The 23,400-nt window shown below is 37.9% G+C and overlaps 1 protein-coding gene across 1 annotated transcript in view; it reads right to left on the bottom strand.

Moving 5' to 3' along the window:
• Window positions 1–1,431: 1,431 nt before the first annotated feature.
• ANKRD6 (ankyrin repeat domain 6) overlaps window positions 1,432–23,400 on the bottom strand; it is a 99,674-nt gene continuing 77,705 nt past the window's right edge. The window contains exons 7-13 of the mRNA XM_044675389.1: window positions 16,656–16,760; window positions 14,858–14,992; window positions 13,028–13,213; window positions 11,281–11,433; window positions 9,885–9,998; window positions 3,320–3,446; window positions 1,432–2,173 (exon numbers count right to left, since the gene is read on the bottom strand). Coding sequence (XP_044531324.1) covers window positions 1,596–2,173; window positions 3,320–3,446; window positions 9,885–9,998; window positions 11,281–11,433; window positions 13,028–13,213; window positions 14,858–14,992; window positions 16,656–16,760 — 1,398 coding nt within the window. The 3' untranslated portion in view covers window positions 1,432–1,595. The remainder of the gene's footprint in view (window positions 2,174–3,319; window positions 3,447–9,884; window positions 9,999–11,280; window positions 11,434–13,027; window positions 13,214–14,857; window positions 14,993–16,655; window positions 16,761–23,400) is intronic.

Here is a 23,400-nt window from a genome sequence, read left to right as displayed (position 1 = left end):
TTTGATGGGTCAATAGCTAACAGTATTGTAGTTTGATGTGTGTGTGTGTGTGACTTTTGGATGTGTTTGCTGTCTAACGTTAATTCTTTTGTATCTGGTTTAATGATGATGCTGTTTTGTATAAGGAAAGGACAATGAATAATGGACTTCTGGATATTTGTTACATTAAGAGTACGCTCAAGAAATTCTTAGACTAGGAATTTTAGCAGATGCATATTTCTATTATGCTCCAAAAGACCAGAAATTTGAAGAACAAGGTTAGTTGGTGAATTAGAACATCTCAGAACTTTGATGGATCTGAATAGGAAGGAATACCCTTCTATGACATTCCTGACAAGTCTTCATCCAACCTCTGCTTAAAACACCACCTACAATGGTCAATTTTGTACCTCCTAAAGCTACAGTTCCAAAGTCTTGTTTATCTTTTTATGAAAAAAATGAAAAATGCCTCAATGCCATACTGAATTGGAAAATGGAGGGATGGGGCCTACTGATTCAGTTATCCAATTTGCCATCATTAGGTCATTTTAGTAGAGATACTTTGAGGTTCTTTAAAGAAAAGCAAATTTAAACATTAGAACATTTTCTATTTTGGTGGTATGAACAAAACAATCTCATCTCCATTTCTCCATAAACTCCTCAGTACCATAAGCCTCAAATTCAGAAAGGATTTCAGATGATTTGAATTTGACTTTAAATTATTCAGAGGAACTCTGGGGAAGGGTAAAGTTAAAGTCGATTAGTTTGTTTTATAATAATTCTAAGATTGGTCAATGAAAACTGGTCCCCAAACATGTAATTGTGAACAAATGTTCATTAGAAGCTTTAAACTTAGCAAGTATTTCCAACTCTGCTAATATAACCACTTCCATTAACTACAACAAATAATTTATTTAAATATACTTGGACTATCATGGGCCCACATTATATTACAATGGGTTTTAGAATCTTCCTCTTTTCAGTGATTTTTGGATTACAATTTTGTCAGGGGGACTGCATGAAAATCAGAAAATTTCATTCCTCTTGAAATCTTTTTCCCCCTAGGCTTGTCAGACCTATAAAAATGGCAAGCTTGACAGGTAAAGTTCAGTTCTCTCAAAGTCACAGATCATTCCGAGATCTATCATTGTCGAGGCACAGCAGGTGAGTTTGAACAGAAATGTGGAACCAGTTAGCTTGAATTCACAAAGGGCTTTTTTCTTTTGGTTTTTGATGCACATATTTGATGCACATATTCCTAAATATTAGGCTACAGCTAGAAACCATTAATATATCCCACAGTTTTCACCATCTTCCTAGCCTGGCCCACTCAGTCTAAGACTAGGAACTTCCCATGAACCTAAACTGATTTTTGGGTTTGTGATGAAATTTGACACTACTTCCCCTGGTTTCACATATGAGAACTTCAACAATCGGAATTCAGGGCACAGAAGTCGCATGACTATCACATTTCAGAAAATAAGTGTTGTGTGTGTACATTTGTATTTAAAGGCAAGTCTTTGTGCAACACAACGAACACTTCAATCCCAGCCATTGTTGTTCATAGCAAAACCTGAAATCCCACAAAGTACTCTTACCAACTTGGTGCCTGAGTGCTAACTTTCCTTTTGTACTTTAGTCCTCAGCTTACTGAGTTCCTCTTCTAAACTTTTAATATGTTCTTTTAGTGTAGCCTTATCCTGCTGAGCTTTCTGATTGGCTTGGCACCGGGCTTCCTCAATCTTCCTCTCATACCACTTTTCCATTTGTGTAGATACAGTCTCAAAAAAATACTGGGTAATTTCTAGAGCTTGGGATGTGTCTCGAATGGGAGGGCCAGCCTGGTGGTCTGCTGGTTGCTGCTGGGTACATGTACTGCCAGAGACATGTGTAGATGCGTGTTGCTGGGGCCTATGCCTTGTCTGCCCACATTTCCCAGACTTCTTCGTTTGAGTGCCTTTGTCAAGGCAGTGACCAGCCTGGTGCTCACATTTAGTTGCTTCAACCAAGGGCAATAGAGCTGTCTGTACCTTGACATGTCTCAGTTTTGAGCTCCCACAGTCTAATGATGATGGCTCCTGCTGGAGTCTGTTGAAAACAGAACTAAGTGCCTTTTCCTTGGGCCTGACAACCTGAGGAGGGTTAGCAGAAGCAGTGGCTGGACTGGTGGTAGTAACCACTGATTGGTCTGCACCTATTGGAAAAAAGAAAAAAAAAAAGCCCACAAATCCAGTCTATTCACTTAATCACATATAATCCCATGACAGTGTGTCAACATTTTATTTATGTTAAAAAACAGTATGAAACACTGTCTTGGGTTACCTTAACAAGGCAACCTATAGCCCTCTATCAATCACATTATTTCCATATTTATCCCCTTTTTGGGGGAATCCTTTCTGCCCTCTGCCATTATTCTTTCTAACCCTGCTTATATTTTAGACCTGTCAGGAAACCAAAGCCAAACAAGCTACTTCAATATAAATCTCCAGTTTCCTAATTCCATTTCCTGGTTTTTCAGGATGCTAAATTTCACCCCCACACTCCCAGAACTAGAAAATTAAATGTACTATTAAAATTGTAAAAATACTAGCTTTTCCCCACATCTCAGCCCTGCCACATGTCTCTCAGCTGCAAACCCCTGGTCTTTAGTTCTAATCTGGAATGGGTGGTCCTGTTTCTTACTTACAAAGTCCTTTGAAAAACTAGCATTAGCATTTAAGACAGGTGTTCCCAAAGTGATGGGAACCCAGGATGTGCATATCTGATCCTCTCCATCTGGAAAAATCTAGAAAAAAAGCAGCCTGGTGGGCTTTGGTAAGACAAAAGTCTTGGCAAGAGAAAAAGTATAGAGAAGGAACAACTCCCTATACTCTGAGGCTCCCAAAATTAATATCAAATGCAACATAAAATAAGGATAATCAGTGTCAAATAAAAGATGTGCTGTTCAAAACATCCTGGGCTACTGGTGAGAGACATGCTATTCCTGGAGATCACTGGCAGAGTTTTCAGCCTAAATCAGGGAGGACAGTGAGGAAATGGAGCAAGTTTAGAGGGAGAAGACCCTTCCCCTATTGACAAAAGAGGAATAGATAGCCCAGTTAACCATCCCCAATCTTTGGATGCTACAGTTGAGCTCAGACACATTAGGTGAACATCAAATATATTTTTTCAAAAAGGCTTGCTACAGTGACTCTCCTAGTATACTAACCATATCTTTTAAGAAACTATTCCAAAAAAAAAAAAAAAAAAAAGAAAGAAACTTCCAAATGATGCTAAAGGACTGTGGATACTTTAAAAGTTAAGTGTCTATAGTTCTGAGGAGGCTCTGGGTTCGGGTTACCTGTGAGGGATTCAGAAGTGGATGGGGTTGATTTGGGCCTAGAGGCTCTAGAATCTCCAGAAAGTTTCAGCTCCAGATTCTGAATCTTTAACATACACCATGTTTTCAATTCATCCACCAGGGACACCTAATAGAGAAGATGCAAAATGGAATCTACAAATGAAATAAAGCAATAATTGGGCTTTACTGAAGATGATAGTTTGTGGTAGATGACCTGAAATCTGAAAGCCCATCCTCTCCCTTACTTTATGAACTAACCCCTAAAAACATCTCAACAAAATTATCAGCTTTTTGTGGCACAGTAGAAAGCACATTGAACTTGAGTTAGGTAAATCCATAAAATGGAACTGATACAATACCAAGTGGTAAAGTGAGGAACGAATTAGATAATCCATAGAAAAGCTTTGAAATTGTAATAAATATCGTACACTCCTGTCTTCTACTTGCTCTCAATTGGTTGTTACTAGGGGTAGGGGAAGGGAAGGGAAGGTTTTAGACACTGGGAACTCCCAGGTGAGGAAACTCTCTCTACCAAAGAAGGTGAGTACCTTTTCTGAAGTTTATAGTCTAGAGAGTCACCTAGAGAGCACAGATTGATTAAGGGACAGCCCAAGGTCTCAGAAGTGAAACCTGAAACCAAATATTCCAAATATTCCTGGCTTCTTTCTGTGCCCGACACCATGGAGCATCTCAGGTTGTTACCAATTTAGCACAAAGGCAGATATTTATTCATCATTAGATGTAAGGTACTGGACAGACCATCCTAGGGGAAAAATAGATGGAGTCTCTGCCTTTGGGGGTGAGACCTGGAATGGCCTTACAATGGGAAAGCTAAATTCATTTCATTCAATTAATGTGTGATACGATACAATTTCCAACATCATCATAAATCCAGCTCTACAATTAAGCTCTTGGCAATCTGTACAAGGCACATTTCAGTGATGTATAACATTATACAAAAGAGAGCCATAATACAATACAGAATGTGCTGTTATCAGCAGGGCCCAAACAAAACACAACAGGAATTCAGAGAAGGCAGAGATTACATCTCAGCAAGACAAATCTCCCCTCACCTCCCCAGACCAGTTCCCATTCTCAACTTCCTTCTTCTCTTCAGTAATACCACCATTCTCCAGGTTGCCCAAGCTTGAAAATGTCATTTGAAAGAAAATATTTTCTTTATATCTATCCTCATCTGTTGAAGTCTGGCTAGTGAGACAAGAAGGGACAGGGCCAAAAGGCTGATTTGTTTTAATCTGTCAAATCAGTATTTGTTTTAAGAACAGATTAAGAAACTGGTAGCTATTAGGGGCTGCTAAGTACTCCCAAGGGTCAGTTAGGTGATGCAAGTAGATAAGAGTGCTGGGCCTGGACTCAGGAAGATCTGAGTTCAAATATAACCTCCAACACTGGAAAAGTCACTTCACTCCTATTTGCCTTGATTTCCTCATCTGTAAAATAAATGTGATGGAAATGGTGAGCCCCTATAGTGTCTTTGCCAAGAAAACCTCACAAACAGGAGTTCACGAGGTCAAAAAAAGTCAGACACAACCAAATAACAAGCTATTAAAATCTAATAAATATATAACCTATATATATTATATATTATAAAGGAAGGCTTCTATTTATCACTATTTGGGGCTCCCACTGTCTTTCCCTACTGGGCCTTATTGCCCCATTTCATCCTTTGATTCCTAAGCTTAGAAAGAACCTTGAAAGCTATAGGACCTTTGATCAAGGTCATCTAATTTATCCCCACCATTTTTACAAATTAGGAAACTAGGGCTTGAAGAGGTTAAGTGACCTGGCAGTACATGGGAGAGGCAGGATTTAAATTTAGGTCCTCTGACTTAAAATCTAGCATTCCTTATAATATGCCATGCTATTCCTGTTGGTTTTTCCTTTGTAATATAGGTCAGTGGTGTAAAAGTGAAATTTGGGAAATGCCATCTAAAAGTGTATATATTTCTATGGACATGGGAAATGTATCAAAACTACATTTCCCGTGATCCAACATGGTCCAACTGGTTTCCGTTTCCGGGTTTTTGGGCTTGGGAAGGCCTACGTCTTGACCCAGGGAAGAGCTTAAATCTCCTGGGTTAGGAGGGAGTGGCCTCTTGGCCAGTAGGCTCTTGGCTAGCAGACTCGAGACAGTAATGGAGGCGGCAGTTTTGAATGCTTACAAGCACGTGGTCTAATAACTTATCTATCAGCATGGCTTTAATTAAATTACTAATTTATATATTTATACCAGCCTTTATCATTTTTAATATTTATAATTATGGCAACCAGAAGTTTGGAAATAGAATTCTCAATTTTCTAGATAGCCTAAGAAGAAGCCATGCGGCTCTGGGACCCAGAGTCTCAGAAACAACCTTTTTCCTTGCCCAGTCCTCTCCCAGTTTTCCCCAGCCTAGAGGCTGTTTTCCCTTCGTGGTTGCCATAATTATAAATATGAAAAATGATAAAGGCTGGTATAACTATATAAATTAGTAATTTAATTAAAGCCATGCTGATAGATAAGTTATTAGACCACGCGCTTGTAAGCATTCAAAACTGCTGCCTCCATTTTGTTATCCTCTCTCCTCCCGAGTCTGCTGGCCAAGAGACCCACCCCTCCTAACCCAGGAGATTATAAACTCTTCCCTGCGTCAAGACGTAGGGCTCCCCACGCCCAAAAACCCGGAAACGGAAACCAGTTGGACCATGTTGGATCACGGGAAATGTAGTTTTGATACATTTCCCCTGTCCATAGAAATATATACACTTTTAGATGGCATTTCCCAAATTTCACTTTTACAGTGGTCACTATTCCAATTGCTACTGCCCCTTGGGGGCCTCAGCCCTTCATTCCTGGAATTCTAAATTTTCTGCCTCATTTCCAAATCCTCCGAGTTCCAAAAGCCTCCAATGGGGTCTGGCCCAAAAAAGCTAAGAAGCCTGGACTATAGGACTAAATCTCAGTTCTTTAGTCTTAACACTTGACCTCTCCAAGGCCCAGGCTCTCATGTTGTCTACAGAACATGTAGACAGTAGAGAATTTTCTACTTTACAGAGTGGCCAGAAGGAAAAGTGGTTGGTAAATACCAAGTTCAGATCAAACCAACAGACATTTTCCAAGAACCTACTGTGTGTAAGGAAATGTGCTAAGTTCTGGACAAAATGAAAAAAAAAAGTTCCTGCCTTGAAATTTTCACTCTTCTGGGAGATAAAATAGTTATACAGAATAAGAAACCAAGGTAAGAAAAGATGCACAATAGGGCAGATTGGTGGCACAGCAGGTGAAGCATCAGGCCTGGAATCAGGAAAACTTGAGTTCAAATCTGGCACTTACTAGCTAGGTGACCCTAGGCGAGTCATCCATTCTCTGTCTACCTCAGTTTTCTCATCTATAAAATGAGAATCATAACAACACCAACCTCCTAGGGTTGTTGAGAGGATGAATTGAGATAATCATTGTAAAGCACTTAGCATAGTACCTGGTACAGAGTAAGTACTATATAAATGTTAGCTAATATTATTTTTTCTTATAAATATGATTATTATGGTTTTAGTTTGAAGAATTTCAGAGTGGGAAGAGACTTCAGAGACCATCTAATTCATCCCACAGCCTAATAATAGTCCTTTTGTAACTTGTCTGAAAAGTAGTCATCCCTTCTTTACCTAAATATTTCCAGGGAGAGGAGATTTAGCCCTTCTGGAAGTGGTTCATTCCACTTTTGGACAGCAAAAAACATCTCAGCAGGTTTATCCTTCTTTCAAATCTAAATCTGCTTCCCTCCCACTCCTACTTCCAAGGTAGAAACTGTCATATCTCTTCTTTCCTCTCCTTTTCCTACTCCTATCTACCCTCTGGGGCCCAAAAGGAAAAAAACAAAAACAAAAAAAAAACAGCCCTTCTACCTGTCAGTCTGCCAGATATGTCTCTTTTAACTCTTCCCTTCAGACTAAACATCTCAGTTCTTTAACCATTCCTCATGAGTCATGATCTCCATGCCTTTTGCCACTCTTGCTTCTTTTTTTTGGAAATCCTCTACTTTTTCAATATCTTTCCTTAAATGTGGTAACTGGAGCTAAATATGGTGGTCTGGCCAGGGCAGAGGATAGTGGGATTGCAAGCTCAATGAGTCAGCAGTCAGTATGCCTGGCAGCAAAAAAGTTAGTACAATCTTGGGCACCATAAAGAAGGGCACAGCTTCCAGGAAGGGAGACATAATGGTTCCACTATAACTCTTGGCTGCCCTGGCCAGACCTCTTCTGGAGTATTGATCCAGTTCTGGGCATTATAATTTAAGAAGGGCACTAATAATCTCTAGAGTTTCCAGAAGAGGGCAGACAGGATTGTGAAGCGTCTTGAGTTCCTTCCAGTAGGAGAAGACCACTTGTCAGCTATGTTAGAGCATGGATTCCTTTTGTGTATGTGTTGGACTAAATGATGGCTGAGGTGCCTTCCAACTCTCAAATTCTATGGTCCTGTGATTCTCTAGTAATAGTCGCCTCTGCTCCTTAATCAGTCCAAGATTACATTGACTTTCTTGGCTTCCATAGCATATCATTGACTTAAAACAAATGTCATGTAATTGTGAAGTTGTTGGGTGTTGTTTTTTTTTAATCTGAGTATAATATTTTACCATTCATCCTTATTATATTTCATTTTATTAGATCTGGCCTTGATTGCCTTGAAAGGCAGTGTAGTATAATGGAAAGAGAACTGGATTTAGGTTTAGAAGGTCTATTATTCCATAGCTCTGTGGCCTTGGGCAAATTGCTTCCCCTCTTAGTGATTCCTAGATTCTCTTCAGGGTTCCTTTGCAGCTATCATCTTTTGGTACTATTTATGGTGGATTTTTGGGGGGTGAGGGAGAGAAGGGTGCAGAGAGGTGAAATCAGAGAAGGATTCATGGACAGAGGTGAAATACATATTAATTCATTTAAAAATGTATTGTGGGTTAGACAGGCAGAGACAACAGGTGATGTTGGGGAACTTTAATGATGGCACAGAGAAAGGAAAATGTGGAATATCTCTAATGTAGACTATCGAGCTTTCAACCTTGCCTGGCTGGAATCTTGGTAATGAAAAGGATAAAAGTCGGGGAAAAGCTAGCTACAAAATCTCAATAAGAAGCTACTTGTCTAAAGATTTGTTCCATTTGTTGTCGCTCAGTCCTTTTTCAGTCATATTCAACTCTTTGTGACTCCACTTGGGGTTTTCTTGGCAGAGATATTAGAATGGTTTGTTATATCCTTCCCCAGATCATTTTACAAATGAAGAAAGATAATGTGATTTTCTCAAGGTCACACAACCAGTAAGTATCTGAGGCCATATTTGAATTTAGGAAGATGAGTCTTCTTGACTCCAGGCTCTGTGCCCTAAACATATGGCATGAAATAATGCAAATACAATGCCTTCTTCAAGTCTCTCATGACACCCGTACCTCCAACATTTTTAGCTGAAGGCTGTGCCTCATACTTCATTGGAAAAAATGAGAACTCTCCTAATTCCATATCCTCATATGTGTTCCCCAACTGTCTTCTTCACCCCTACTTCACATATAGAGATTGTCTCCTTGTCAACCTCTTCCTTCTATTTCATCCCACCACCTCCAGCAGACTGACTTCCTCTATCATCACAAATCTTTCCCTTATCTTTTGATATGTCCCAATTTATTGGCTGCTTCCTTGCTGATGGCAAAAAAATGTCCATATCTAACCCAAAATTTAAACTCTCATGTGATCTCACTAGTTATCATCCTTTATCTTTTCTCCCCTTTGTGTCTAAACTCTTTGAGAAAGCGATCTAGAGTTAATGAGTCTAATTCCTCTCATTCTCTTCTAAACCTATTTTGTTATGGATTTTGACCTCATTCAAGTGAAATTATTCTCTCCAAAAGTCACTAGTGGTTTCTTTATTTTATATCTAATGGCTTTTCTAAATTCTCATTCTACTTGACCTCTGTGCAAAGCTTTACCTTCTCTATCAACCTTTTGTCCTGGATACTTGCTCTTCCCTCGATTTTCCAACACTGTTGTTTCTTGGTTCTCCTCTCTACCTATCCAACTACGTCTTTTCAGTCTCCCACTAATTGAATGTATCCTCTGCAATTCTGTCCTAGGCCCTCTTCTATGCCCCATCTCTGGTGATTTTCTTAAGCCTCATGGTTTCAATGATCATCTCTATGAAGAAGATTCTCAGATTTGTTTATTTGGTCCTAAAGTTTCTCCTGAACTCTAGTCTCCAGATCTCCAACAGACATTGCCAAATGTCTCCTGGGCATCTTGAACTAGATGTTCCATAGATATCTTAAACTCAACATGTCTAAGACAAAACTGATCATCTTTCTTCATAAATCTTCCCTTTTTCCAATTCTGAGGAAAGCTCAGTGTCCTCATTTGGTAAAATGCAGATGATGTTAAATTCACTGTGGGATCACCAAGATCAAATGCCAGGTAATGCAACAATCTTGAAGGACTTGGGGCCCTTGGCCTAATGTATGGCAGATCTATAAAATGTCAACAGGTATGTCTTCAAATCATAAATTAAAAAACTGGTACTCTTGGTGCTTACCTGTCGTTTCTCTCCCTCGTGCTTCTCCAGCTCAGTATGTTGCTGTAGACGGTTCAGACACTCTGATCTCTCTGCGGATAACCGCTCAGTCATCAACTTATCCAGAACACGGATCTAGGACGATATAAAAGGAGTCCATCACTAAGGTCATGGGACATGAAGCATACATGAAGATAGGCACCAGCCCACATACCCACAAAGAATAAGGCCAATCAGGAGAGACCTAATAATAATCAGATGGGGGTTCTAAAAAGGGAATTCAGAATATCCTTCCCACATTGTTTTGGTCCTTTTTTGTTTTGTTCCAGGTGAATCTTAAGGCAAAGTTGTGTCTACTACTGTCAGATGCTTAATATATATTATAAAATATTATTATTATCTTATTATAGCTCATTGTATTATAATACAATATATCAAATGATACTATATTGTAATATTCAAGATCACATATTATTTTATGTATTATATAATAGCAATTATACAACATAATATTTGATAGAATATGATATTATAATAATTTAGTATTTATATGATCCTTTATTATAATACAATACCATACTATAGTAGATGATATATATCATATATTATAATAATTATTACATATTACACAATAAGGTATAATGTTACATGTTATATATAAGAATACATCACATAATATAGTATGGCATTGTATTATAATATAGGATCATATAATATGGTATATTCTTCTATAATATAGAAATGAATAATATATAATAATAATAACAATGAATTATATACTATGAATAATGACACATTGTCATATATAATAAGCAATATGGTATATAATAAATAAAATATAATTGATACAACATACAATTAATAGAACATGCTATTAATAATTATTTACAATACTATTTTATAACAGTATAGTATTACATACTATTAATAATTATATATTATGCTAAATTATAATATAATATGGTATTATAATATAGTATAATACAATACACTGAATTCTACTATGTAAAAATTGAAGCCAGGTCTTCCAGTTCAAAGTCTAGTGCTCTTTTCCATAGCATTCTCAAAAATGCTTAACAATGAATTTCAGTCTTCTAAGAGGGATCCTGACATTCCATAAGCCAAGAGGCTCAATAGTACGGGCTTAATAAGTGCTGATTGATTGATTGATTGATTGGTTTTCTTGGATGGAGAATAAACATCACAATCCCAACAAAAAGAGATCTACTTTTTAAAAGATAGCATTTTCTAAAATTCCAATTCACACATTATATTCATTTTCTTATAGGTATTGTTCATAAAGATGAAGTTTCTTCTTGGAGTATTTGCAGAAAAAAAAACTGGATCCTCAGGTCCCACCCAGATCTTAATTTCTTATTAGAAGTATTAATATCATCATTCTGATTCATTTCCTTACTTGATGTTGGGTCTTATTCTCCATCTGGCCCAGTTTTGTATTCATCTTATCCTGCACAGTTACAAACTCTGCCTTTATTTCCTCAACTGTTGCCTCCAGCTGATTCTCCAGTTTATTTATCAATGGTTCACAACGACATCCATTTATTGGTGCCTGGGGAAAAAAATAAAGTCTTGAATAATCAAGAATATTAAGAGAAAAATCATCAACATGGACACAATTAGCAAACTTTTATTTCTTCTTTGGAAATAAATCAAAATGCTCTGGGCTAACAGCTTCCATCTCAGAGCTGTAGACAAGTTCAAATTCTGTTGCTGAAAGCTAAAATGGAAGGGACATATATAGCTCCCTTTTATTCTAAGAATTAATGATTTGGGATATACATACAGAAGTCCTTTGCACAGCACGAATACACATGAAATCACTATGCATTTTATTTATACATATGTATGTTGTTCAGGCAGTTTAATTTTCAGAAGCATGTATGGCTTCTACTTTTTTCAAAGTGAACTTCAATGTCATTGACCAAAAAAAAAAATGCAGCTGCATAGAGCAGTAGATAGAATGCCAGGGCTGGCACCAGGAAGACCTCAATATAAATCTGAACTCAGACATTTATTAGTTGTGTGATCCTAGGCAAGTCACTTAACCCCATTTGCCTCAGTTTCCTCATCTGTCAAATGAGCTGGAGAAGAAAATGGCAAACCACTCCAGTATCTTTGCCAAGAAAACTGCAAATGAGGTCACAGAATTAGACATAACTGAAATGACTGAATGACAACAAAGAAACAAACAAAAAGACTTTCCTATCAATGTAGTATTTACTGACTTACAAAGCATATAAAATATTTTTGGTGTTATTATTCTCTGTTATGATGATACTAAAAATGACTCTTTACACAACTCTTTAAGGTTTGCAAAGTACCCTGCAGGTATTTATTATTATTATTATTATTATTAATTTTTTAAAAAAACATCCTTACCTTCTTAGTATTAGTTCTAAGATCGAGGAGTGACAAGGGCTAGGCAAATGGGGTTAAGTAATTTGCCCGGGGTTACATAGGTAGGAAGTGTCTGAGGTCAGATTTGAACCCAGGTTCTCCCCACTCCAGGCCAGACGTTGTATTCACTGTGCTACCTAGCTATTATCTCACTGATCTTTACAGCTATCTTGAGAAATAGAGCCCATAATTCTTATTATCCTCATTTTGTAGATGAGGAATCAGAGGCTAGGGAAATTGAAAGCATTTGCCCATTGCCATTCAGAGAGTACATCTTAAAGATGGGATTCAAAACCAGATCTCTCTTGATTCACTCCACCACAGTGGTTCCCTTTCTTCTGTCTGGCTATGCTTGGGAGCCTCACTAGATCTAACATTCAACAGTGGGTTCCAGTCTGTGCTAGCTAGCCTTGAAGTTCCCATTTGAGAATTATCTGGTACCTTTATAATCATAATGATGTCATTTATTTAGCACTTTAAGACTTGCCAAGAGCATTACACACATTTAACTCATTTGATCCTTGTAACAACACCACTGAATTTACCTTGCTATAAAACTATTTTAAATCAGTGATCTTTTAAACACTTGGGATTGACAAATGGAAGATTGACCGGGATGGTGAGATATCTTAAGAGATATCTTACAATTCTATCATATCATGAAATTAGTTCCTCCTTACCACTTTTCACCTCCCACCCCTAATTTCATTTTACACAGCCCTGCTCTAATTGTCTTGTTGAGTCACCTGCATAACTTTTCCATCCTTTCCACGGTACAAAGTATATAGCTGGTATGCTCTGAACTCATGAGGAGGGGGTGGAGAGGAGCAACGATGCTTATTCCTCTTTTTGGGGTGGTTATGTGAGTTCTTCTGGTGCCCAGGAATGGTCTGCTGGTCTGCTGGTGAAGTGGGGTCAGAGAATGCAGATACCTTAAAGAGAGAGAGAGAGAGAGAGAGAGAGAGAGAGAGAGAGAGAGAGAGAGAGAAAGAAAGAAGTTGGTATTCCCCTCAGTTAACACAGGCATGCAAAAAGTACATCAGCAGAAGTGGTGACAATATTTCTCTGATAAGGGCAACGGACCTGAGGTCCATTATTATTTTTAATGTTATTAATAGAATTTATTTCCCAGTATCTCTGCTCCTTCCCTCCCTGCATTACAGAAGGCATCAACCAGAAGACAGACATGTTCATACAAATTATGTTGTTCATATTTCCAATTTTTCAGTTCATTCTCTGGGGGTGACATTTATAAGTTATTCTTCAAATATTATATCTGTAGCTGTATATAATGTTCTCTTGGGTTCTTCTCATTTTACTATTCATTATCCCATGTAGTTCTTTACAAGTTTAAAAACAATTAGCTTGCTCATCTTTTCTTATGGAGCAGTAGTATTCCATCACAATCATATACCACAATTTATTTAGCCATTCCCCAATTAGCGGACATCCCCTCAATTTCCAGTTCTTTGCCTCCATAAAGAGAGCTGCTATAAGTATTTTGGAACATGTAAGCTCTTTTCCTTTTCCCCTGATCTCCTTGTGAAACAGACACAGTTTTATAACCCTCTGGGTGTAATTCCAAATTTCTCTCCAAAATGGTTGACTTGGTTCACAGTTCCACCAACAGTGTATTAGTGTCCCCATTTTCCCAACTTGTCATTTTAGCCAATCTGACAGAATTGTCTTGGTTTGCATTTCTCTAATCAGAGGTGATTTAGAGAATTTTTAAATATACCTATATATGACTTTGATTTCTTCATCTGAATTTCATCTATTTATATCTTTTGACCATTTATCAATTGGGGGATAGCTCTTATGCTTATAAGTTTGACAAAATTCTCTATATATTTTAGATATGAGATCTCTATCTGAGAGGCTGTCTATAAAGTTTTTTTCCTCAATTTTCTGCTTTCTTTCTAATCTTGGCAACATTTGTTTTGTTTATACAAAACCTTTTAAATTTAATGTACTCAAAATTATCCATTTTATATATCATAATGCTCTTCATTTCTTGTTTACTCACAAATTACTCTTTATTCATAAATCCGAAGAAATATTTCCCTGTTCTAATTTTCTGAAAGAGGATTTTTTTTTAACCTTAACTTCTGTTTTAGAATTGATACTGTGTTTTAGTTTCAAAGCAGAAGAGTGACAACGGCTTGGCAATTGGGGTCAAATGACCTGACCAGGGTCAAACAGCTAGGAAGTATCTGAGGCCATATTTGAACTCAGGACCTTCTGTCTCCAGACCTGATTCTCTATTCATTGAGCCCCCTAGCTGCTAAAGGAACTATTGCTTCAAAGTTTGGTAATTAAATTTATCACCTCTCTTAGACTAATAAGTGTGTAGTATTCTCCACAAAGCATGGTGTGTCCAAAGAAATATGGTGGCTACAGGAACAGCCCGTCGGTATGATCAGTCACTTTTGACTTCTTCACTCTCACTACAAATCATTATTAGCAAGGAACTGGGGCTTCTAGTCAACATAGAGATGCCATTCCCAGTCACATGCCTAATTGCTTGACTCTTAGCCCCTTTCCTCAGAGGGGCCTGCTGTCAAATCCATCACTACCTTTTGTTTTGGCTTTTTCTTTCGGTTATTCTTTGTCCGGGGCTCTGGAGAGGCTGAGTGGAATTCTTCTTTGGCTTCTTCTTTCTTCTGAGTGACTTGCTCACTGCTGGGAGTATCTGCTGCTGAGACACTTCCCTACAAGAAACAGATGGAGAAAGAAACTTGTAAGAGGTCCTTTTAGGGTGTCTTATTTTATAGAGCAGAAATGAGAGGAGCCCAGGTTCACCTATCAGAATCCTGGACAGTGATGAAACCTCTTGCTGGGGTTTTTATGTTCAACTTGATTTTAAGAAAATATTCTGACAACTTTGTTTTAGTATAATTGGTTTCCTTTGTAATCCTATGCATTTTATTTTGTACTTATAACAATACCATTCTGAGAACCAAGGGGCTCCATAAAAACAAACCAAAAAAAAGTTGAGAACCCCTGGCTAATAGGATATTTAGAAGTGGGCACAACTTTAAAACCTTGGCGTCTAGATACTTGCTCTTTCAGTTTGGTCTGGTTTTAACAGAACAAACCAATAATCTAAATGTTTTCTTACTTTTAGATACTAAGAAAAGCAATATTCTTAATCTTGTTTTATTTTAAGTTTTATTCATGTGTTTTATTTTTAATATTACATATATTTACAGATTACTCATCCTTTGCAGAAGGTCTCTTGTAACAAAGTAAAATGGTTAAGTAACACTAGTAATGTTGTGATTTCATCTAATAGTATATACAATATTCCACAGCTGCATAGTATTCACCAACATCTCTGTTAAAAATAGATAGGAATCTATGTTCTCTAGCTCCTACCTCCCAACCCATTGGGAAAAATCAAATCAAATCAAATTTCTTGTAAAAAATATGGTCAAGAAAAACAATTTTCTCTCAGTGACTTTTCAAGAACTGTGGAGACCTAAGACATCTCTAATAATATTTTAACATCTCAACACTAACAGGATAAGGACTTTTGAATTTCAACCATCACCAAACACTCAGGCTTTTATTCAGAAACACTCGAATACTGGAAGCTAAAAACCTCAATAGCAAAAATAGACAAGGTCTCCAGGCTAAATGGGACCGTATAGGAATCATTTAGTAGCATGCTAAATAATGCCCCTTTTCTTTTCCTCCATAAACAACATTAACTGTCACCTGCCAAGTGATAGTATCTCAAGTGAACACAGTAGGCCCAGGACTTTGGAGCAGTCTCTCTGAATACAAGTACCCGACTGAAAACAGTCAAAGTGGCATCCTCTGTCTAATTCTGGATTCATCAAATTTATAGGGTACCTCTAAATAATGGGACCAAAGCTATCTGGCCTTGAAATTTATAAATAAAACATGAATCACTTACAAATAAAATATGAACCATTTATTAATGAAACATTTATAACTTTGATACTGAGAATCAAGGGAGGTTTTGAAAAGGACAGAAGCAAGTGGCTATTGGCATAAGCGTTAAAAAGCACATTTCTGGGGCTTGTATCTCAGTATCCCTTAGATAACTGAGGAGCTCTTGGAGTCCAACTGGCCTATGGCGAAGGAAGAGGAAAAAAAACACTTTTCATTTTCCTGTTAACATTTGTGATTGTGAAAGGAACAAATTGAGAGGCTGGGGAACATGATTTGAAATTTTGGTGTAGAAAGAATACAAAGGCAAAAGAAAAGAGAAAGACTCCAACTATCATCTGAAGGAGAGATGGAAAGATGTGAAGGCAAAGACTGCCAGAGGCCAATCATGGGGGCCAGTGAGGACTTATGTACATCCTTTTTCTGTGAGGTAGGCAATGGACACATGTCACACACCTTGCTCTGGGCCACCTCATCTCGTGGCACAGACTGAGCTCTCCTCTCCTCCTTGAGCCTCTCTCTCTTTTTTCTTAGGCTTCTCCCACGACTGAAGCGCAAGACCTGAGGTGAGGTAAACATATCACTATCAGAATTTATGGTTCCTGACTGGGGGCAGGGGGTTGGGGGTAGGGTTGGAGTATGAGAAGATGGCACTAGGTACTCTGAGGTTAAAAAAAATGAGGGTCTGAATATTTTTTCATCCAAAGTGTTTACAATTTAATAAAACAGCTGAAATACTTCTACATATATGCTGCTGAACAAAGGTGGAGAAAATCATGCAGCCTTTCTGACTGTATTTGCTATAATTTATATTACACAACTTCAACTGGGCTCCCACTACTGGTAGGTAGTCCTTCTACACCAACCATGTCAATTCCCATCAAATACCATTCTCCACAGCAGCTCTTCCCTTCATAACACCCAGGCCTCCCCCTTCCCCATCCTCTAATTTGAGAACCTTGTCTTATGTTTTACAGAAAAAATTAGATCTCTTCACCATGAGCTCCCTTCTTCTCTCCTCTTCCTCATCTTATATAATTCAGAGGCTTTCTGCCACTATTTTCCTTCACGCCTTGTCTCACATGAAGAGGTAGTTTTATTCCTTACCAAGGCAAAACCTTCTAATGTCCATTTCTCCCTCATCCTAAAAAAACCCTTGCTTGATCCCCCCCCATCAATGCTATCTTCCCATCTCTTTTGTCCTTTACGGCTAACTCCTTGAAAAAGTTTACAATAAAGACTTCCCTTTCCCACCTCTCACTCTCTTCTTAACCTCCTAGCCCCAAGCTTCTGACCTCATCCTTCCATCAACATGGCTCTCTCCAAAGTTATCAATAATGTCTTAATGGCCAAATCCAATAGGTTTTTTCCTCAATCCTCATTCTTGACTTTTTTTGAGTCTATTTGACACTGATGATCATTCTCTTCTGCTTGATTCTCTCTACTCTTTGGGTTTTCAGGACACCACTTTCTCCTGGTTTTCTTCCTACCTATCTAATAACTCCTTAGTCTCCTTTGCTGGCTCTTCATCTAGGTCATACCCTCTAACCACCGAGGTCCCAAAAGACTCAGTTCTGGGTCCTTTTCTCCTTCTATCCCACTTCACTTGGTCATCACATTAGCGCCCATGATTTAGTTATCAACCACTCCAATTGACCTCCAATCCCAAATTTCCAACTCCTTTTTAGATATCTGAAACTGCATGTCTAGTAAACATCTTAAATCCAACACGTCCAAAACAGAATTCATTGTCTTCTCCCTAGACCTATTTACTCTGCTCAATTCCTATTACTATTGAGGGCAGTCACCAAGGTCCTGGTTGCTAATACCTGCCTGTGGCTTCCATAGTGACACTGCCTCCTTTCGCACCTGGTGGAAAGAGACATAACTTTCCTTGTTATTATTATTGGTCAGGCAAATAAGGAAGCTTTATTAAAACTAAAGAACATTTTGAGAATAATCCTCTCAGGCCCTCAGTCTCACAACCAAGGGGTTATCTTCGACTTCTCACTATCTTTTAACCCCCAAACCCAATCTATTGCCAATGCAATTTTACCTTTGGAACATTTTTCAAATATGCCCCCTTAATTTCTCTAATATTGCAACTGCCCTGGTGAAGGCTTTCATTAACTCATCCTAGAACAACTGCAATACCTTGCTAGTGGGTCTGTTTGTTTCAAGTGTCTCCTACTCCAATCCATCCTCCATCCAGCTGCCAAAGTCATTTTCCAAAAATGCTGGTCTGACCATATCACTCCCCTCAAATTCCAGTGGCTCCTTATTACCTCAAAGATCAAATATGGAACCTTTTGCTTGATGTTCAAAGCCCTTCCTGACTATTTACCTTTCCAGTTTTTAAAAAATACATTATTCCCTGATAGGTACTCTTCAGTCCAGTGATACTGGCTTCCTGGATGTTTCATGAAGAAGGCAGTCACTCCATCTCTTGGTTGCAGACATTTTCTCTGGCTTTCCCCTCTGCCTGGAAAGCTCTCCCTCTTCATCTCTCCCTTCATGCATTCTGTGGTTTCTTTCAAATTTCAATTAAAATCTCATCTTTTATAGGAAGCTTTCCCCAACTTTTCTTAATTCTAATGCCTTTCCTCTGTTAATTATTTCCTATTTATCCTGTATATGGCTTGTTTGTACATATTTGTTTGCTTATTGTTACCTCCCCATCTCCATTAGATTGTTAGTTCCTTGAGGGCAGGGACTGTCTTTTGGCTTTTTTTGGATCTCCAGTCCTTAGCACAGTGCCTGGCACATAGTATGCACTTAATAAATGTTTACTGATTGACTGATTTAACTATATAATGTTTATCCTTTTCTGCCTTCTAGCAGAACTGGGAAAAGGCACAATTAAATAGTTACTGAAAATTCCCTTTAATAAATATGATGTGAAATAAGATTCAATTAGTGGCAAAAAGTCTTTTTCTTATTAAACTGTAGGTTAACAACCCTTTACACTGCACAGCTGGTAGTCTCATCCATCATCTTGGTACAGAGGAACAAATAGGTCAAACTCTCTTGTTCAATTCATGCCTATCAGCATCTTGGTTGAACCAATCTGATCCCTTCACCTATAAGCATTTACAACTTAATGATCAGACAAAATACTTTTCTACCACAATCTTTAGAGATGTTTCATCATTAAAGGAAGATTTAGCTGGAAGGGACCCTGAAAGAGTCACATGGTCCTTACACAGCTAAGGTATCATTCCCCACTTTTATACTGGAGGCTATCTCAAAGCCCAGAGAAGTTGGCAATAAGCCAAAGATCAGTGTTTGTCTGAAAATAAAATTTCACTCATTATTTCCTTAGAAGCAGCTGGGTATCTCAGTGGGTAGTGTGTTAGATTCAGTCAGAAAAACCTGAGTTCAAATCCTGCCTTAGGGTTATTAGCTATGGGAGCCTGGGCAACTATTTTAATTTCTCTCTAGTTTAGTTTCTTTATCTATAAAATAAGGGTGATAATGGCATCTACCTATTATACAAAGTTTTTTGTGAAGAACACATGAAATAATATACTCAAAATACTTTGCAAAATTTAAAGCATGTTGTAAATTCTTTAAATGTATTTAATTAAATTTATTATTATTGCAAAAATAACATCTAATTAAAATAATTTACTTATTATTAAGTTGATTTTTAAATTATTATTGTAAAAATGTCAGTGATAAGTAAGACACAGAATGATACTTTAAACTTTCTTAACACCAGACTATCCTTACCTACTATTTATTTATAAAAGGTAAAGTGATACATACAAGGCAATATAAAGGACTTCTCTTCTGTAAAAACAAAAGAACTAAAAAATATTTGCCTTCATATGATCTGTTGAATAAGTGAACCATATATACTTTGCTGATGTGAGATTTATTTATTAGGTATCTACGATGTGGCAAACTATTCATCCCATAAGCTGCTTCTAGAGTAGAACTTAGTTTGGCTGGGAAAGCAAGTTGAGGGGAAGGAAGCAACTTGTTTTTTTAGCCCACATGCTATGGAGTGATTTCAATCAGGTCATAAGTCAAATGTTCGTCTTTTTTTTTTTTTTTTTTTTTTTTTTAATTTTAAACCCTTAACTTCTGTGTATTGACTTATAGGTGGAAGAGTGGTAAGGGTAGGCAATGGGGGTCAAGTGACTTGCCCAGGGTCACACAGCTGGGAAGTGTCTGAGGCTGAATTTGAACCTAGGACCTCCCACCTCTAGGCCTGACTCTCAATCCACTGAGCTACCCAGCTGCCCCCAAATGTTCATCTTTTTGAAAAACCCTTACCTTCTGTCTTAGAATCAAAACTGTGTATTAGTTCCAAGGTAGAAGAGCAGTAAGGGCTAGACAATGGGGGTTAAGTGACTTGCCCAGGGTCACACAGCTAGGAAGTATCCAAGGCCAGATTTGAACCCAGGACACTTCCCATCTCTAGACCTGGCTCTCTATCCACTGAACCACTTAGCTGCCCCCAAATGCTCACCTTAAAGTCCAGCTTCTGAAGTATTTTTCTGCATTAAGTCAATCAAAATTGATAAGTGAATATTAGGCACATAAATAAAAGTCATCCAAGATAAAAATAATTATCAGAAAGATTAATTCTTTGTAACATATCTAACCAGTGGAAGTAACTCTACATGGGCTGCAGATTCTCTCATGGAATGGTAATACCCACTGAATAGGATGTCATAATCTCTTATATTCCCAAAGAATCAGGGAATGGTGAGCATGAAGTTTGGGAAAGAAGAGACCTTGTGCAGATGGTCCATGGATTTGGCCAATGCTAGGGGCCTGAGAGATGATCCAGTTCAACATGCATCAATTCACAGGTGAAGCCAAGAGACATTAGGTTACGTGCTCCAGGTTAGAGAACCTGGCCTGGCTCTTGATCTCCTGACTCCCAGAATTCAATACCATTTTCATGACACCTTATTTATTTTCAGCTCATGAAAGAACAGAAGAATACCTTGTTAGATAATGCAAAAAATAAAAGTATTGTTTCCAAACTTAAATCACTACAAGAACATGCTAAAAAGTCTCTTATGCTTACTTAAAAGCCCCTTCATTTAGAAATAAAGGCAATATTTATTATTCATTTTAAAAGATTTTTTTAATTTTAAATCTTAATTAATTAATTAATTAATTTTTAAGACCCTTACCTTCCATCTTGGAGTCAATACTGTGTATTGGCTCCAAAGCAGAAGAGTGGTAAGGGTAGGCAATGGGGGTCAAGTGACTTGCCCAGGGTCACACGGATTTGAACCTAGGACCTCCCGTCTCTAGGCCTGGTTCTCAATACACTGAGCTACCCAGCTGCCTGCAAAGGCAATATTTAGAAATTAAAATGAAGTGCCAAATGAACTGTTCTCTACTATTATTCATTATGTCATGGATTGTTAACTAAGGGCCCAGAAACCCTTGGCTTGGGCTATTTTTTGGTAAAATATCAGAGTGAGAATGTGAGGAGAAAGGATGGATCCTAAAGAGCTTCTGCTCCTCAATGTTATACACTAAGATCTTGAGGGATGACTATAACAATATGGTGACATTTGGGCTATTGCAGAAAAGTGAAGGTATTGGGGTAACATAAACCTGTGGAATTCTACATGGGAAATGGAGGTGGCTTCACGATAAGGCGCTGTTATTGAGTGGATGTGAAAAGTTACTACACTGAAATATGGGATAACACAACTGTGCTCTCATAGCACTTTGTCCTCCTCTTGCATCCTTTTCATATTCTCATTTGTATTACATTTGGGTGGATGTTTCATCCTATCTATGAGATGGGAAATAATGGTCACAAAGTAAGACAGCTAAATGACGCAGTAGATAGAGAGCGGGGCAGTAAGTCAGGAAGATTCATCTTCCAGAGTTCAAATCTGGCCTCAGATATTTACTAGCTTGGGTGACCCTCAGTAAGCCACTTAACCCAATTTTCCTCAGTTTCCTTCTCTGTAAAACAAGCTGGGGAAGGAAATGGCAAACCAGTCCAGTATCTTTACCCAAGAAAACTCCAAATGGGGTCATGAATTATTGAAAAAGACTGAAATGACTGAACAAAAATAACATCCACAATATGGGGAGAATAATACTTCCAACTTTACAGGGTTATTATAAGGATTAAATGAGTTAACATGTGGAAAGTGCATTGCAAACTTTAAAATGCTATGTAAATACTAGCTGTTGTTATTATTATGGATACAGACTTAAAAAAAATCTTTATAGGTACACAATACATAGTAGGTTGGATTTAAAAAAAAAACCTTTAGCTTCCATCTTAGAATCAGTACACATGCACATATTGGTTCCAAGATAGAAAAAAAGGTTATGTTATGGGGGTTATGCAATGGAGATTAAGTAACTTTCTCAGAGTCACACAGCTAGGAAGTGTCTGAGGCCAGATCTGAATGCAGGTGCTCCTGATCCCAGGACTGTCACTCTAACCATCTAGCCACCCAGCTGAGGTTTTTTTTATCTATGTTGAAGGTTGTTGTGGTTCAATCGTTTTTCAGTCATGTCTTTGTGACCTCATCTAAGGTTTTCTTGGCAAAGATACTGGAGTAGTTTGCCATTTCCTTCTCTAGCTCATTTTACAGATGAAGAAACTGAGGCAAAGAAGGGTTAAGTCACTTGACCTTGGTCACACAGCTAAGGTCTGAGTTGAACTTAGGAAAATGAGTCTTCAGGACTTCAGACCCATCACTTTATCCACTGTGTCACCTAGCTACCTAATTGTGGGTACAAATGAATATCTGCCTCACAGTTGTTTAGACGTTTTTACTTTTCAAAGTTCTTTCACAGCTCCTAGAAATCAGTTTCCTACAACAAGGTTTCAAAAGGTATGCCTCGATGAACAGTTCCCTAGCACGGTTACCAAAAGGTGGGTAGAGCCCTGTAGCTCAAGTATTTATGGAAGCCCTCATCTATTTCTTACCCCTGGGGGTGTTGAAAGTAAGAACCATTTTATTTCTGTGATGAAAATTTCTGAATATGCATTATAAAAATCTTTGCAACCTACTAAAGTTGCTAGTTCCCAATGAGCACTAGGCACGTTTCTGTGAAATGAAAATTAATAACTGAAATCATAGGCAAAGTTTCTGTGTTTATCCTGTCACAGGATTCTGATGCAAATGAATCTTTTTCTTTCCCTCCCTTCCTCTCTCCCTCCCTCCCTCCCTTCCTCCATCACTCCCTCCCTCCCTCCCTC

The sequence above is a fragment of the Gracilinanus agilis genome, chromosome 4, assembly GCF_016433145.1.
Source record: "Gracilinanus agilis isolate LMUSP501 chromosome 4, AgileGrace, whole genome shotgun sequence".
Taxonomy (NCBI): domain Eukaryota; kingdom Metazoa; phylum Chordata; class Mammalia; order Didelphimorphia; family Didelphidae; genus Gracilinanus; species Gracilinanus agilis.
This window is presented reverse-complemented; position numbering and strand designations above follow the sequence as displayed.